The sequence below is a fragment of the Myxocyprinus asiaticus genome, chromosome 49, assembly GCF_019703515.2.
Source record: "Myxocyprinus asiaticus isolate MX2 ecotype Aquarium Trade chromosome 49, UBuf_Myxa_2, whole genome shotgun sequence".
Taxonomy (NCBI): domain Eukaryota; kingdom Metazoa; phylum Chordata; class Actinopteri; order Cypriniformes; family Catostomidae; genus Myxocyprinus; species Myxocyprinus asiaticus.
The window spans coordinates 18,331,750-18,350,050 of NC_059392.1; the positions used below are offsets into that span (position 1 = coordinate 18,331,750).

General features: G+C 35.6%; 2 protein-coding genes across 2 annotated transcripts in view; both read right to left on the reverse strand.

Annotated features, from left to right (window-relative positions):
* The window catches only part of LOC127438433 (microtubule-associated protein 1B-like), a 33,150-nt gene extending 25,826 nt beyond the window's left edge, over positions 1-7,324 (reverse strand). The window contains exon 1 of the mRNA XM_051694017.1: positions 7,171-7,324. Within this exon, the coding sequence (XP_051549977.1) occupies positions 7,171-7,294 (124 nt within the window). The 5' untranslated portion in view covers positions 7,295-7,324. The remainder of the gene's footprint in view (positions 1-7,170) is intronic.
* Positions 7,325-9,563: 2,239 nt separating this feature from the next.
* On the reverse strand, positions 9,564-16,493 carry LOC127438312 (cocaine- and amphetamine-regulated transcript protein-like). Its single transcript, XM_051693819.1, has 3 exons — positions 16,296-16,493; positions 15,965-16,048; positions 9,564-10,443 (listed from the first exon to the last, which is right to left on the reverse strand). Exons 1-3 carry the CDS (start codon positions 16,422-16,424, stop codon positions 10,336-10,338), a joined length of 321 nt encoding a protein of 106 aa, XP_051549779.1. The 5' UTR covers positions 16,425-16,493; the 3' UTR covers positions 9,564-10,335.
* Between the last annotated feature and the right edge of the window lie 1,808 nt (positions 16,494-18,301).

Sequence of the window (18,301 nt, forward strand, 5' to 3'; positions counted from 1 at the left end):
CACGAGGAGGTTACGACCATGTGACTCTACCCTCCCTAGCAACCAGGCCAATTTGGTTGCTTAGGAGACCTGGCTGGAGTCACTCAGCACGCCCTGGGATTCGAACTAGCGAATTCCAGGGGTGGTAGCCAGCGTCTTTACCACTGAGCCCCAAGATGACCGCTACAGAAGAACCCTACTACAGCAATGACTTCATGTTTCTCAAATGTTTCTGAAATACATCAGAATATCAGTACACGTTCAGTGAGTTACATCATTAAATTAATTTAAACCAGATTACTGGCAGCAGTTATGTAACTGTCAAATGTGTCGACTGATGGCCAAGAATAAGCAGCACAGTTTGAATTACAAGACAAGTCCAAATCACTAATAAAACACATATGATCAGATTGAGATTAAGATTTCTTATTTTGGTCGTCCGTTAAGCTGCAATTTAACCCTCTCATCATCATGGTGCTGGAGCCAGTACCCAATCTGACACTGTTTTATGTATTTCCCATTAGAGGGGTCATGAAATCAAATTTTCCTTGATATTTTGACATAAGAGATAACTGTACTCTAAAAACATACTGAAAATTTCAGAACTCAAAAATTCCTCCCCAGTTTAAAAAGAGACTTTATATTTGCCACCCTGCTGAAACATCTAGTTATGAAATCTGTGCTTGTGTCGTCATGAGACATTGCTCATTTGTATTTGCGCATCCCACAAAATGTGTCATCGCACCCTTGGCCCCGCCCACTGGCGCTCAGTTTGAGAGAGCAAGACAGACAGGCCTTGTGTGGCTAACTATTCCTGAAAATTAAAGGAGACCCATCTGGACTATTTTGAATTAGTTTTGTACATAAATGTGACAAGGAGGAGAGCGTGGCCGGGCCATAATGATGGACGCCCAGTGCTGAATCAGCCCAATCAGCTGGGAGAGGGATAATGAGGAACCATGGACATCAGTTCGAGAGAGAGACGGATGCAGCAGTCTTGTGTTTTATGTTATGCTGGAAAGCAGTTTTATGTTGTGTTTTGTTCATTTGTGTCATTAAAAGTTTATATTGACTGCTCAGCCAGTTCCCACCTCCTCCTTGCCCATCCTGTGAACCTGTTTCAATAAACATGCACTAGACAGACATCAATGACCGCTGTCATGTATCTCGCCGCTTTTTAAAGACGCGGTGTCAAGTTACAACTCTGAAGAGGAGATGCCATTCTCTTTCATTTGGCTGCTGCCTCTTGTTTTGAGCACAAACGTGTCATGGATGCATTCTTTCCCACATCTGCGCTATTTTTTATTGTTGGTGTATGTAAAAATTAACTAGATGGATGTCTTTGACTGTTTCGAAGCATTTCCGCACCTCAGTGCGTCTATGTGTGTGCATCATTTCACCGTGTTTGGACTAAGTATGTGCGTTTTTTTGGCTCATGTCATCGTGGATTGCTTGTGAACAGGTCATAATACGATTCAAGCTTTGCAAAGGAACTATTATTGAAGAATTGAGCAGATTGGACCACTTGGACCCAATCAAAAACACAAGTAAACCATTTAATTAATTAACATTTCAAATGTCATGACTGTTTGATTGTTTACGGCACTGCTGTGCTTGAGATGATAATGTTGTGGAGCTTGCTCATTCTCTTCCGACTGAGTTTCAAATATGGCTGTATTCGAGGGGCTGCATGATGTTAGCCAATCATAACAATGGGCTTTTACGTTGAAGAATTAAGGAGGTGCTGAGGACAAAACCGAGAGTTTCAGATTGAGGGCCAGAGACAGGGTGGAAAATTTTCATATATTACTACATTATGACTGTTTTGGTGCAATAAATAAATTAATTAAATTAAATTACATTATCAGTGGACCTCAGGGAAGATAATAAAATTATTTAAAAAAAAAATGGCATTTCATTAACCTTTTAATAAAAGTTGGTTCTGGGTCCGCAGACAGCCTTATTAATGGAAAATAAACAATTTCCGTTTTTTTTACATTCAATTTTCAATGCATATTGCGTAAAAGAGTTCTTTTCAGCAATTTTGTGAACATTTCATTGGCTGTCGTTAACCTGTATTATGCATAAATCTGCAGATACACTCTAGATACTGTACTGGCCATCAACATTGGTTTATTGGTTAAGCAATAAAATGTGTTATGACTGACCCTTTAGCAATAGTGTTTTCTCTCTCAAAACTTGTATTTTCACTTTTAACATTTAAAAAAAAAAGCTGTAAACATTGGCCATGCTGATTGCAGGCTTTTGGAAAGGTGGTATTTAATTTTCTTGAAAATAAATGGTAAAATGACGTTGTACAAGTGGTGTTCAATCACAGTGCAACTTCCTATCTGTAGGTGTTTAAAGCATTTACAATGGAACAAATATTTCTTCTGTCAGATTAAAGCAGTGGAAGCAGCCCTGTGTCTGACCAGGAAGAAAAGGAAATTATGACAACCTCACGAAGAGGATGTGTGCTGTAATATCAGTCACAGGGCCCTTGAGTATAGTCACAGATAAAGAGACTGAAAATCAAAAGGAAAACAGAAGATATTCTGCTGTAATTTAAGATGCGCACATGAAAGATGAACTTTGGACTGCTAAAACAGCACAATGAGGAAGGAGCGTCTGCAAACACAAATAAAGTTATATAACTGTGCTGTTCATTGGCAAAATTATTGCTTATGGTTGTCTAAAGAGACAGCTGACTGAAAAAACAAGTCAGTAAAACATATACTCCATGAATTTGCCTATAGGGTTGGGCAATATTTAGAATAGCCAAAACACAATTTAGTCTTGCGCTCATTATAAAATTAAGCAACATTTTTATTCCAAAAATGGCACCAGATTTGGTAAGCTCGATTAATTTCCATCAATCAGTTCAAACAATTTCGGTGAAACAATTCAAATCTCTGATCCAGTGATCAAAAATGTTTATGCAATATTTGCGTGGCATTTTCCATGTATTAATGTAAACAAATATATGTAGAAAATATTTGTTAAAAATATAGGCTGTGTACACATTAGGGTTGTGAAATTATGACAAAAATCACAAATGACGATTATTTCCATTTATACTGTAATGAGTCAACAATACATGAACTGCTATAACTGACATTTCACAATTGGTAAACTGTTCCAGCAGTAACTGTAAGCTTGATTTTTTGATTAATTGTGCAGCCAATTAATATTGCTGTTTGTATATTACTATAACTTGTTACATTAGTACGTATAAATGAAAATGATTAAATATCATTCTTCCTTGTGAGCATTTAAAAAAAAATATTGAAAACTACATTATTAAGCTACATTTTCAGTTCCTCCATAAAACACTTACAAGCCACAATGGCTGTTTGGTTGAAATAATGGTTCCTCTGATTGGAAAGAAAACAAGTTTTTAAACCATTACAGAGCACATAGCCTACATGAATACCAAGACTGAAAAATATCAAGATAAACCTTTTTTAGGTGTACCCCCCAATCCTCCGTGCATATCCTTCTTAAATGTGTGCATTTTGTCAGTGCCTCAGATTTGAAGATAACATGCTCAGAGATATTTCAAGTACACAGTCTGAAAAGGGAAGTCATGTTGGGCTAGCTATGCTGAAGTAAACGAGCTGCATTATTTATGCACTGCAGAGCGAAGAGTTTTTTTTTTTTTTTTTTTTTTTTTATGTGCTTTGGGATTCCAGGGGCCAAGAACCCTGTGCAGCACAACTTTTAAACCCCTTTATGATGGGTAATAACTAGGGGTGTGACGAGATCTCATACCAATACTGTTTAAAAAGCATCCCAGGGTGATACCTCAAGAAGTTGGTTGAGAAAATGTCAAGAGTACATGTCTGCAAATTCTAGGCAAAGGGTGACTACTTTGAAGATGCTAAAATATAACACAGTTTTGATTTATTTTGGATTTTGTTTAGTCACAACATAATTCCCATTGTTCCATTTATGTTATTCCATAGTTTTGATGATTTTACTATTATTCTAAAATGTGAAGAAAAAAAATTATAATAAAGAATGAGTGTTTCAAAACTTTTGACCTTTAGTGTATATAGTGTTAAAATATCGTCTCGTTCTCGTGAACCCAGTATCGTCTCGTCTCGTGAGCTAAGTGTATCGTCACACCCCTAGAAATAACCGTAATAGAGGTCGACTGATAGTGATTTTGCCGATACCAATAACTAATGCAGGGCTGTGTCGATACAATCAAATACCGATATATATCACAATACTTCTTCTCATGATATTTTATCGATACTAAGGCTATGTTCAGACTGCAGGCAAATCGGATTTTTTCTCAAATCAGATATTTTCAGGCAGACTGTCCGCACTATTAATTGCAAGTGATCAAATCAGATTTGCGCGTTCAGACATAACCAACCTATCTGCATGGGTTGCTTTGGTAACGACGTAGGCATACCCACATGACGATGCTTTCAAAACAGATGCGGGAAAAAATGGAGGTGCGTCATATCGCTCTCCAAATAAGCACCCTGTCCAGTCGCGGTGCAGAACTCCTCCATCACACAAGAAAAAAATCAGCATATTGTGATGTTCCGTGCTGCAGTCACCGATTTTTGAAGTCATCGTTGTGTGTCGCGTTAAAAGTGACGCAAAAGACCATTTGAAATCCGATTTGAGCAGCATTTGAAACCACCTCCCGATGTGGTTTGAATCAGATTCTGAAAAAACAGATTTCATGTGTTTTTTTGCTGTCCAGACTATCAAAAACTCATCTGGATATGCAAAAAATCTGATTTTTAGTGGCAGTCTGAACAAGGCCTTAGATCCATGTATCGTGATATTTTCAGTGCAGTCAGAGATGCTATGAGGCACGAAAGAGACCGAAACTGATCATGCAGGATTCACGTTTTCTCTCGCAGACATGCTCTCATGCATTTGGATCTAAGGCCGGGCAAAAGGATCTCCTTAATCTTCATTTGTACAATCCCAGTGTCAATTCTTAAAATGCCAAGATCACTCTTTCTGCAATCTTCTACAATCGTAAGTGCGTAAATACTTTCCATATATGTGACAAAAAATGTCTGAGATTAGCCTCTGGCTGGTACATTTTTTATATTACACTCACCAGTGTTTGAGTGGTGTAGTGGCAAAGAAGTTCAACACCGAGATCTTTTCACTGCGTGCTGAGTAAATGTTTTGACTCTTTCTGTATGATGCGAGTCCAAAGACGAGATTCAAGCAAACCATTTGTTCTTTAATAATGTCTTTTTTAATATTCTTTCTGTTCTCTACACTCAGATATTTCTCAAAAACAACAAAAGAAACATTTAATTCTAATCACACATAGCATGGATGCTATAAAGAAGCCATTCGACCAAACAAACCCTACTGTCAAAGTCCCTGCCGCTGGTCTTAAAGAGACAGTACCGTTTTAGCACTTGTTCTACATATCTAAGTAAATAGTTAGGCAAAATTAGGCATGTAAACAACAAACATGTAACAATATACTGTATATATGCAATTTTAGTACATCATATTTATTGATGTAATACATGGACAGTATTTAAAAAAAAAAGCTAAAATGCCACCAAATGAGGAAAAACTAATGATAGAATAAAATTTGTAAAACTGATATGGCCGTTATTTAACAAGTTAGAAGGTCCCCTGTATAATGAATAACAGCATTAGCTAAAAGATCAATTCTTTCATCCTGTATGTAACCAAAATGGACATTATAACTGAAATATTCCCAAATTATTTGAAATTAAAAGCGAAATCGAAATCTAATCATGATGATATCATGATATATCGAAATGTGACACGTGTATCGCAACACGTATCATATTGTGAGGTGGCTGGCGATACCCAGCCCTAAGTTAAGGTGGTGGAAAACGGCAGATAACCGATTAATAGGACGATTTATAGAATGTAAAAAAATGCATAGTCTTTCCTTACTGTGGTCCAAAATAAATAAAATCACATATAATTTTTCAACCAAAATACCAATAATAACCCAAATAAATGAAGATTTTGTGGACATTTAGGCCTAACTATAAACATGCCTGAAACACCAGGTACTCTAAAGGCCAAAGTATACTTAAGTGTCCACGTCGCAGATCGCTCCGCGCACAGTATGTGTTACGCAAATTGCATCATCAGCACAGCCGTGCTGCTTTACTTCGCACCACATAGATTTTCTTGACCCACGTACGCGGTCCTCGGCTGACGCATGCGCCTACTATTGACTGTACTAAAAGAGTATCACAAAGAAGTTTTAGTGGGAATGCGTCAAACGCGTTCGTATTCGCTCGCGGTAAGAAGAGTATACTCACAAAGGTAACGCGGTTGACCATAGTGATGGGAAGATCGGATCATTTTACTGACTTGAATCTTTAAGTCTTGTTCAGCAAAATGAACGAATCTTTATTCAAGTCATTTCGTTCATTTAAGCAGAATTAAATTAAAATGTTACATTTTCAATAGCCAAAAGGGAAAACATGTTTGCAATAGAAGGCAAGACTGAATGCTTTTTCTATAAACTGTCATAAACAGTATACTCAGCATGCCACAGCGCAATTACACAAGCTGTTATTTAGTATGTGGTCTCTCTGACATTAACCATCTTCTGCTGAGAGCACAGTAAAAACTTTGGAGAACTTCCTTCAAAACATGGATTTTAGGCCTTTAACAAGATTTCTGCTATGGTTGAATGCCGAGAACTCCAGTTCAACAATAAATACATGTATATGAGTGTTTTGTGTGCATTAACCTCATTTCAGTCCCTATCTAGTCGACAAAATGGAAAGACGTCAACTGAACAAAAGGGACACAATTCACTAAAGTTGTTATGGTGTCATTCATTTCATGTGACAGTTCTCAAGAGGCTGAGAATACAGCAAACCATCTATCCATGCATGACTCATGCTTTTATATACAGTCTTGAAGGCTGATGTAGATTGAGTTTGAGTGAAATAGGTCTAAACTAGCAATAGAAACTTGAGAAAGCCAGTACACCTCAGCTCATCTTTATATTCCAGCATATTTGTTCAACTGCTTTTTAAAACTCCTTCCTCAAGCAGCACACGCTATACAGACTGATGACGATAGTAATAAAGTTGTTGTTTTGTTTGCAGCATTGTTTCTCTTCATGACGTACACCCAGAGAGTGATGGGCGAGGGAAGCTCTCATTCAATCATCATCCCATAATTACAGGAACACTTTACCTCTTTCAATCTCTGACACCAGAAAATCCACAAATCCATCCGGACCGGGCTGTCCAACAATTACGAGCAGAGAGTATTTATCGCTACAGAAACCGGAACAAGAGGTTCGGTTCGAGTTTTCCATGATTGCCAACTCGTCAATGCGGTCTGCCGCCATGTTGCAAAGTTTGCACAAATTCGTGATCCCCGATTCGCGCATGAGTTGTTCTTTGAACCGATTCCTTTTAGTGATTCAATCGAAACGATTCGTGAATCCCGGCTCGAGCGATTTCGGTGGCCCTCGAGCTTTTTCGCTGTAAAAATACGGGACAGTTGACAACCCTATTTCTGAGAGTAAAACTGAAGATTGGAACTATAAAACCACACTTTTCAAATTAATCAAGCAAGCAAAGTTCTCAGCATTCATTTAATAGAATTAAATTGAAACACATAGCCAACCAATAAAACACTTTTTCACATAGCTTCATCGAGAATATTACAGTAACAGCCACATATTTATTTAACTGCAAAAGAGTGAGACATAAAAGGTCACATGTGAACTCCTGGGAACACTTTTGAGTGATGAATCAAATGAGTTGGTTTACTGAAAAGAACTGTTGAAATGAACTGTTGAAATGAACTGTTTGAACGAACCGATTCGATAGAATGAATCAACGGTACTACATGCTGCTCAGCGGAAACACCAACCTTTATATTTGAGGGGCGGATACTTGCGTGATTGACGTAGTCTGGTTCCAATCAATTGATAAAGAGGCAGCAAAAGTTCTTCCTGCCTTAGGGTTACAAAGTAATTGGAAAAAGTGTACAGTATAGCAAAAACTATACAAAAGATGTGGAAAGTAATTAACAAACCTTTATAACAAAATAAAGGAGGTTGATTTCAAAATTATTAATAATTTTCACCCCCGCAATAAATTGCTACTTACTAAAAATAGTCAGTTTAAAAAAAGTGAGAAAATAAAATTTCCATTGCAATTTGGGGTCTTGTGCATTCAAAGGATTTTTTCAGATTGTTCAGTTTACTTCATTAAAATGAACTAAAGCAACACAATAGAACATTTTGTCACAACTTGATTTCATTGCATTCTATCCAATTAAATTTGTAAAAAAAAAAAAATACGTTTACTTAATCCATTTGAGTTGGGACTTCATAAATACTTTTTGTAGCATTGATGAAACTGTGATTTCCATTTCCCAGCATGCTTTGCATGGGACTGGATGGGGTGAACAAATGTTGAAATTAAAAACTCTATAGACCAGCTGGCGGTATATCACGAAAAAAGTTTACGCTTAAAATGTTAAAGTCTCTGTATATATAAATCAGGCATATGAGGTATGATTTCAAAGCTTAGAATCTGAACTTTATAGAGATAACCATCACTTCTGCATTTATATGACTTAAAATAACAAAATATGGCCTCAAATCATTCGCGTGGATAATTAGCGCCCCCTAGAGGTAATGGGGTAGAAATATTTATTTGAAAATAAAGTCCCTCACATAGCACTTAAATGGACATCATCTTTCAAATGAAAGCTCTCACTCTCAGGAATGTGACTGTACAATTTATTTTGTTGCCCTAATACCGCAGTCCGAAAGATTTTCAAAATAATCACAAAGTGAAATATGATTTCTGTATGTCATAAAATACAAACATCTCTTTTATGTGCTGTTTACTGCTGCTGTAAGCCCCAAATAGCTAAAAAAAAAAAAAAAAATGTATATCTACTTTTACCTTTAGGCAGTTAAAAAAAAAAAAAAAAGCTTGATTGGCTGAATAATCTAATGTTATATTTTAGATGTCCAGAACAAAATCCAGCAGGAAAAGCATGCTAAACAAATCATCAGGAAAATATGTTTTCGACTACTGATAAAATGTTATATATCATCACAAAGGATAGGATCTCAGCTTTCTAATGACTCCTCGATTGAGATTCTAGTCCACTCAGAGGCCGAGATATTCAATGAAACAACAAGGGTGGTGCGTGAACTGAAAATTAGATCGAATGTCTATGGATGAGCACATTTGTGAGGGCTAAAATGCGTTAGAGCGCCACCTACATTTCAGATCTGTATATTGTGATGGAATGTGATAGAGAGGAAACATAATTTTTCTAGTGCTTTATGCCATCAAGACTTTTCAAAGTGAGGTAGAGTATACAGAACCAGAATGACATGTTTACAAAGTTAATATATATATATATATATATATATATATATATATATATATATATATATATATATATTAATTTGTTTTTTAAATCATTCTGTTTATCATAAGATTATAAACACATACAATATTATTTATGAATAATTTGAGTCTTTTTTTATTTGTGGGGATTTCTGAAAAAATCAGACCAGTTGATGATGGACTTTCACATTTAAGTGAGTGCTGTTTAACTCCATAAGCAGTTGCAATTAATTTGACAGTCCAGCAGTTTCACTGTCCTTACACTTGCTCACCTGGCATCCTAATGATTAATAAAAATTAAGTTGGATCAACATTAATTAAGTTCAACATTATTAAATTGAGTTTGACTAACATAATGAAGTTGGCTTAAAACTACGATAGTACATTGATTTGACCTAAATTAACTAAATTATGTTGGCTCAATGAAAACTACTGAAGCTGAATGAACAAAATTTAATTGCTTCTTAAAACTTTTTCAAATACAATTATGTATGGGGTAATGACTTCATTCTACTAAACTACAGTATTATACTTTTAAACACAAAAAGTGGCAAAAGTTGCATTAAATAAAACACACAATACACATAATACTACCTATATGTCAGCTCATTCTCACCCTCATCCTAACCTTTCCATACTTCTAATGCTAACCAAATTGAAATATTTTGTGTAACAGCAGTTTATTCAATGTTTCCTAAAAGAGCCACATGACTGAAGTTTTGCTCCATCTAGTGGCTTTTTGTTTTGAATGATACACAGTACAGCATTTGGCTTTTTAAGAATCAGAGAATAAAAAACAGAGATATATACAAAATTGCATGCATTTATTTGATTTGTCTGTTATAAATAATAAAAAAAATAAAATAAAGAAAAAAAAAAAAAGGTTTTACCACTGCAATAGGAGACAAGAATAGCTTTAACAATCATCTGTATGCAGGATTATGACAGAATTATAACGGAAGAATGACACATGCTTTTACAAACACTTGAGGATGGAGAAACTGCAGGTGGTTCCTCCTGGACAGCTGCAGAGCTTCCCGAAGCGAGCGCCTTTCCGAACTGCACACTGCTCACCTGCATCACACTACAAACAGCACAAACCTTTAAATTCAATTAATCCTATAAATTCACTATTATATCCATAGACTCAAATTCTTTTAAAGGTTTTGTCACACTATATTGTACTTTACTGTACTTTTTAATACAGTATGTATACAGTAATGTGTCATTGTTTTGTGGATCATCTCGTAATTGTGTCTTTCCTATATGCAGTACATTTTCCCAATATATGTATTAATAAGATAAAATATTAAACTCCCATTTTTAAAGATGGAAATGTTATTATTTTTCTTTCATCAGAAAAAAATAATAGTCTGGTGATTTATGAAGGAACATTCCAGGTGTTGTTACTTACATTTTTTCTTACTCTAATTCAAACGTTTACAACCAAACATGTTTTCTTGGGTATATTGTTGAAATTGACAATCAATATATAAGTTTTTCCTTTGTCCTCACTGTGCAGGGCTCAAGTGAATCAGTGAATCATTTATGTCAACTAGTTCATTTACATGAACTGTTCAAAAGAAGTGACTCACTAAAATGAATCGGATTTCCCAACGCATAATGGTTTATTTTAACTACTCATAATTTAAAGCAGTTAAACTAGTCAATTTGCTCTTTAAAAAAAAAAAAAAAAAAAGGATAAAAGAAGTAGTTAGCTACACTTTAAGCTAAGCTACTAACAAAAACTATCTACACCAGGGCAGTGGTGTAGTAGTGTCTGAAGAGGGGGCATACTGTGAATTTATGAAGCATTGTATTGCTTATATGAGTGTAGTAATGTTCACGTTAACACATTATCTTGTATTACCATATATAGCCTATGTAAGAATGAATGGTTATTTGTTTTTTTCGTGTACTATAATGTGTTTTTCTGTGTATAGTGAAATTGTTTTCCTACTTAGAAATATAAATGTAATTGTTTTGATATCACGAGAAAAAGGCACACACACACACATACACACACACACACACACACACAAAGACATTTGATATGATTATGGGACACAGTTGTCCAGCATCTGCAAGAGCATCAAAAACTAGCAGAGGTGCAATAACATGCAGTATTTTCACAAAGTTTAATTGCATAAGTTAAATTTAAATGTATATATATATATATATATATATATATATATATATATATATATATATATATATATATATATATATAATAAACACACGTTTTCATGCGTGCCTTCCCGAGAACATCGACGGGGGAGAATACGTGGGGGAATGCCGCGGCTGGGAGTTCGAGGCCCCTCCGCTGCTGCGGGCCCTGGGGCTTCAGCCCAGATAAGCCCGTGCGTTAATACGGCCCTGAAAGCAGCCACACGTGCCTGTAGCGAGAAGCTTCTCACTTCAGAATCACATTAAAATGGCCTTGTGTCTTCTAGAGGAGCTTTTATGCTATGAAATATCTGAGGAAATAAAAATAAAGAGTCAAGGAAATTAGCCAAAGTGAGAAATGATATGACACAAGGGGTGGCCGATATGACCAAATTCTTACATCACGTATGAATAATTTTATCACGACATCACAGTATAGCATTTTTTTTTTAAATCAATTAAAATTGGTTTATATGTTAAATAACCATATTGTTATGCCTATTTTTTGGATAATCCTGTCAGTGAATTAAATACTCCCTCTTATAATATGTTATCTTTATTTGGAACTAATAGTAAAAATAGCAAAAAAAAAACACTAAAATTTTATTATGATTATAATAAAATTTCCTCAAGAAATTCAAAATATTTCCAAAGCAATGGAACAAAGACAATAATAAGCTACATGAGTATACAGTATATATATATATACACTATATTGCCAAAAGTATTCGCTCATCTGCCTTTAGACGCATATGAACTTAAGTGACATCCCATTCTTAATCCATAGGGTTTAATATGACATCGGCCCACCCTTTGCAGCTATAACAGCTTCAACTCTTCTGGGAAGCCTTTCCACAAGGTTTAGGAGTGTGTTTAAGGGAATTTTTGACCATTCTTCCAGAAGCGCATTTGTGAGGTCAGACACTGATGTTGGACGAGAAGGCCTGGCTCGCAGTCTTCGCTCTAATTCATCCCAAAGCTGCTCTATCAGGTTGAGGTCAGGACTCTGTGCAGGCCAGTCAAGTTCTTCCACACCACACTCGCTCATCCATGTCTTTATGGACCTTGCTTTGTGCACTGGTGCGCAGTCATGTTGGAACAGGAAGGGGCCATCCCCAAACTGTTCCCACAAAGTTGGGAGCATGGAATTGTCCAAAATCTCTTGATATGCTGAAGCATTCAGAGTTCCTTTCACTGGAACTAAGGGGCCAAGCCCAGCTCCTGAAAAACAACCCCACACCATAATCCCCCCTCCACCAAACTTCACAGTTGGCACAATGCAGTCAGACAAGTACCGTTCTCCTGGCAACCACCAAACCCAGACTCATCCATAGGATTTGCCAGATGGAAAAGCATGATTCGTCACTCCAGAGAACGTGTCTCCACTGCTCTAGAGTCCAGTGGCGGCGTGCTTTACACCACTGCATCCGACGCTTTGCATTGCACTTGGTGATGTATGGCTTGGATGCAGCTGCTCGGCCATGGAAACCCATTCCATGAAGCTCTCTACGCACTGTTCTTGAGCTAATCTGAAGGCCACATGAACTTTGGAGGTCTGTAGCGATTGACTCTGCAGAAAGTTGGCGACCTCTGCGCACTATGCGCCTCAGCATCCGCTGACCCCGCTCTGTCATTTTACGTGGCCTACCACTTCGTGGCTGAGTTGCTGTCATTCCCAATCGCTTCCACTTTGTTATAATACCACTGACAGTTGACTGTGGAATATTTAGTAGCGAGGAAATTTCACGACTGGACTTGTTGCACAGGTGGCATCCTATCACAGTACCACGCTGGAATTCACTGAGCTCCTGAGAGCGGCCCATTCTTTCACAAATGTTTGTAGAAGCAGTCTGCATGCCTAGGTGCTTCATTTTATACACCTGTGGCCATGGAAGTGATTGGAACACCTGAATTCAATTATTTGGATGGGTGAGAGAATACATTTGGCAATATAGTGTATATTAGACATGTATCAATACACAAATTTCACGGTAGCTACAATATGATACAAGCACCCACAAATGTTTCGCTCAAACTTATTCAAGGATTCAGCGTAAATGTCTTTTAAATCATAAATGCCACAAAAGTGTCTGACATTGACATCAAAAAGCAGAGCTCTAAGTAACTTAAACAACAGCACTGCATTTATTTTGTTTGATTGTTGAGAAAAACTAATATGAACTGACAATTTTCATGTTTTTCTTGAGAAAATAAGTTTGTCTACACTCTAGTCATTTAGATTTGTATAGCACTTTTCACAATAAACATAGTTTCAAAGCAGCTTTATAGAAAATCATGCCTTGTTGTCTGAAAGCCCCCTGTGAACAAGCTGAAGTGACTTTCAATGTTAATTACTGGTGAAAAAAAACCCCACAGGATACATATTGTATTGTAAAGTGAACGTCATATCGTACGATACAATACGATCTTTTTTTACACCCCTAATATATATATATATATATATATATATATATATATATATATATATATATATATATATATATGTAAAAATGAAAATAAACACTTCTTTCAGAAAATAACTTGACTAGTTTGGGAGTCGTCCCATTCTGTGGCGATGTGTTTTCTCTTCAGGGTTTTCCCTGGGTCATAAATGAAGTAGCGCGAGTGATCACGACTCACTCTAGCTTTCCTGTAAATTCGGGAAGCCTGCTGGACTCGCCCGCACTTGCGTGATCCAGAGAAAGCACACGTGACACTCACATGAAACACAGAGGTGAGTGTAAGATAAGAAGCATATTATTCATATCATACAGCCCTAGACATAGCCTAACGATTTTTGTTATTTCAATATTTCTTTGTAAACGAAAGGATGTGGTAAATGTAGTTTTTTTTTTTTTGTTTTTTTTTTTTTTTTTTTTTTCATTTTTTCGTTCATTTTGTGTCATTATTTTATCACATTAGCCTGTAATGCATAGTCCATCCGGTTACAGTGCAAAATAAACACTGAAATAAAATGACCAGATTTTTTCCAGTTTGTCCGGCAAACTTTGTCATTCCCGGACACATTGGCCGACACCAATATTTCTTAGCGGAAAATCTGATCTACACTGCAGCTATTTAAAGCTGAAGTATGTAACTTTTTCAGTATCAAAATATTTTCTCCAGTCCCCGCTTAATATTCAGAGACAACTATAAGTAAGCCATTCATGGGTTAAATTTCTTGAAAACTGGAAACACTGTGTCACTGTGGTGCTATAAAAATTCCTGTGTTTGTTTTGAGTGACCGGTTTAGACCCGCCCCAACAACATAACCAATGGTGTCAGTTGGGGGCAGGACTATCTGACTGTTTGAAGAACTGCTAATGAGGGATGTATTTGGAAAGCTGTTTAGAAAATAATGTTTATTTTTGCAGTTTGTTTCAGGGGTGCTAGTGATGCAGAAATTGCATACTTTTGCTTTAAAAAATAAATAGTTTTAAATATATGGCAATCGCATAGTTACTATATTACTGTAGTAAAACCATGGTTAACTTTCCTAAGTGTTAAACAAATAGGGTGATAACATAAATACACTAATAAACTAGAAAAAAAAAACCTGTTTTATATAACTGAATCGAAATGATATGAATGATAAACAGTAGTAATTGAATAAATATAATTTAGCTTCAAAAAGATGCCAAGGTTTCTTTAGGCTACGCAGGGCTCAAGTGAATCAGTGAATCAAATATGTGAACTAGTTCATTTACATGAACAGTTAAAAAAAAACCTACTCACTAAAATGTTCCCTACGCTAAATACAATGGTTAATTTACATTTTTTGACTTATTTTAGTTTATTGACTTAAATGAGTTGGTTTAAGCACTACATGAGATGGAGAGGATGGTTTAGGTGAGTGTCTTTGATTACATCGGCTCCATTGCAGCGTTCACAATACAATGTGGCAAATGTAGCGTTTTGTGACGATATAGTGCTGCTCATTGGAAAATGTAGCTCGCTACTGGAAAAGCTTACTAGTTAACTACTCCCCAACACTGTTAGTTTGTTAGTCTTACTCTAACACATTCCATCATGTTTGATCAAATTAAAAATGTTTAAATAAAGCTGATAACCTCATGTAAGCTCACTGCGCAATGACTAACTTTAACTTTGTATTTCTTTCTTTTCTTTTTTCTTGCCATTGTGTAGAGAATCAAGTTATAATTAATACACATTGCCTGAGCTTGTTGAAAGTCTGTTATGGGCCTACGCTTTTATAGAATTACCTACAAGTATATTCAGAAGTACAACACAAGGATATTCATTTTTTAAAAGTTCCAAAATAACTGTATAACAGGAATGACACAATTACAAATTAACAAGTAACAATAAGATTGTTATTGCTATTGTAATTATATATACATGTAAAATGTGTACAAATGTTTGGACACTTTATGTGTTATCAATGATTTAAATTATTAACAGCTTAACAGCTGACTTACCGAGGGCACCCAACCAAACTTCTTCTCGACAGTGGGAATTTGCTTGTTTCTCAGTTTTTCAAGGACTTCTTGAAGGGCTTCCATCTGTCAAAATATATTTTTTATTGGAGAAAAATTTTATATTTTAAAACATTATTATTTAATTTCTAAAATAAATTGACAGCTGAAAGATTTTGGAGCAGACCTTTTTATAGGGCCTTGTTCAATTGTTATAGAAAATCACAGAAGGTGCTCTTTGGTTGGATTTCAATCAGTCACTGAATATAGATTTTCCATAAAAAAAATAAAAAAAAGATAATTTAAGACACTGAATGCTTGTAAAATGCCTTACCAGTTCTTTCTCCTCTTGAGCCTTCATATCATCTTCTGGTGAGCGGATCTCTAGAAAATCATCACAACTAACTAGTAACATTAAGACGGAGCAGGTAACAGTTAGTAGAAAGATCCGATCTCTAACCATTGTATCGAGAATCAGGACTGCTTTGAAACAAACCTCTATCGTGACCGACTTTTCTCAAGTAACCACATGAGAGCCATCTCAACCCGTTATAAGCTCTCTGTGCAATCACACAAATTCATTCAAAATGCATCAAAGTGAACATGTTGTAGATGACATAGGTCATGACCCCACAGAACCTGCAAAGTCAAGTCAACTATGAGCTGTCTGCCACCACAGTTGCTTCGTCCACCAAAGAACGTCATCATGATGATTCATACCGGTGGCCCATGAACCTCAAACATCACACCATTCATGTACACCTGACCTCATTTCAGACTATAATTACCTACCAGTTTTATTTCCGGAGACCATATTTTCATTACTGGAACACCACTCTTAAAAAAAAAAAAAAAAAAAGGTAATCATCTATGAAACTAAATCCACTTTAGGACTAGACGTAAGTATCTCTTTTTGTAAATCAACTGACGAATACAGTAATGTGTCAATGGACTTTTTTCAGTCAACATCAAGATTTTAGTTCAAAATGTAAATGAATGTATAAGAGAAAGTGTATATGTTAGGCCCTGTATCTGGTCACCATTTTGCATAAGTTTTTCATCATTTTTAATCACATTTTCCTAATGAATTTTTAAGTACAAATATTCCATCAAGTCTCTCTATAATATGAGGTAAAAAATAATAATAATAAAATAAAAAACAGCATGCATAATAGAAAAAAAGAAAGAAGCTAAATGCTGTTTAAAATGATTTATATGGAGTATACCAGGTCACACCGCAGGACATGCTAACTTCCCAAAAGTATGTTCTCAGTAGAATGTTGAGAAAATGCAAAACCCCTAACCCTAATTATTACATTTGAGCACATACCTCATCCTAACATTAAATGAAGCACAGAGTCATATCTAGAGACCAAAGGGTATTTAAAGTACATTTCTGTAAGATTTAGAAAAATTATGTAGTTACAGTTAAAAATGTCTGTAGTTAAGGTATGGTGCCTTGATCCCACCAAAGAATAGAAAAATAATAAAAGATAATTCTGACATTATATTTCACAATTCTGGCTTCTCACATTCTTGTGATATAAAGTCACAATTGCAAGAAATAAAGTCAAAATTGCAAGAAACAAAGTCAAAAGTGTGAGATATAAAGTTGCAATTGCAAGATGTAAATTCATAATTGGGAGAATTAATGTTGCAATTGGGAGATATAAAGTCGCGATTGGGAGATATAAAGTTTCATTTATATGATATAAAGTCACAATTACATGATATACAGTCACATTTGCGAGATAAAGTTGCAATTACATTACATAAAATAGCAATTGCAATATACAACTACATTTGCAAGAAATAAAGCCACTATTGTGAGATATAGTTTCAACTGCATGATAAAGTCACAATTGCTTGATATAAAGTCACAATTGCAAGATATAAATTCGCGACTGCGTGCTATAAAGTCGGAATTGCAAGATATAAAGTCACAATTGCGAGATATACAGTAGCAGTTGCATGATATATAGTCGCAATTGTGAGATAAAGTTTGCAATTGTGAGAAATTAAGTCACTATCGTGTGATATAAAATTGCAATTACAAGATAAAGTCACAATGGCGAAAAAGTTAAATTTGTGTGATAAAAAATTCACAATTACTAGATAAAGTTTCAATTGCATGATATAAATCCGCAATTGTGTGATATAAAGTCACAATTGTGAGATATAAGTTCGTATTTGCATAATATTGTCGCAATTGTGTGATATAAAGTCGCAATTGCGAGATATACCGTAGCAGTTGCATGATATAAAGTCGCAATTGCGAGATAAAGTTGCAATTCAGTGATGTACTGTAAAGTCGCAATTGTGTGATATTGTCTCAATTGT

Excerpts from the sequence above, each read along its gene's own strand:
- LOC127438312 (XM_051693819.1), bottom strand. The coding sequence starts at position 16,424 with ATGGTTAGAGATCGGATCTTTCTACTAACTGTTACCTGCTCCGTCTTA. Across the intron at positions 16,049-16,295 it reads CTCAAGAGGAGAAAGAACTG|ATGGAAGCCCTTCAAGAAGT; the intron begins GTAAGGCATTTT and ends ATATTTTGACAG. Across the intron at positions 10,444-15,964 it reads AGTTTGGTTGGGTGCCCTCG|TGTGATGCAGGTGAGCAGTG; the intron begins GTAAGTCAGCTG and ends TGCTGTTTGTAG.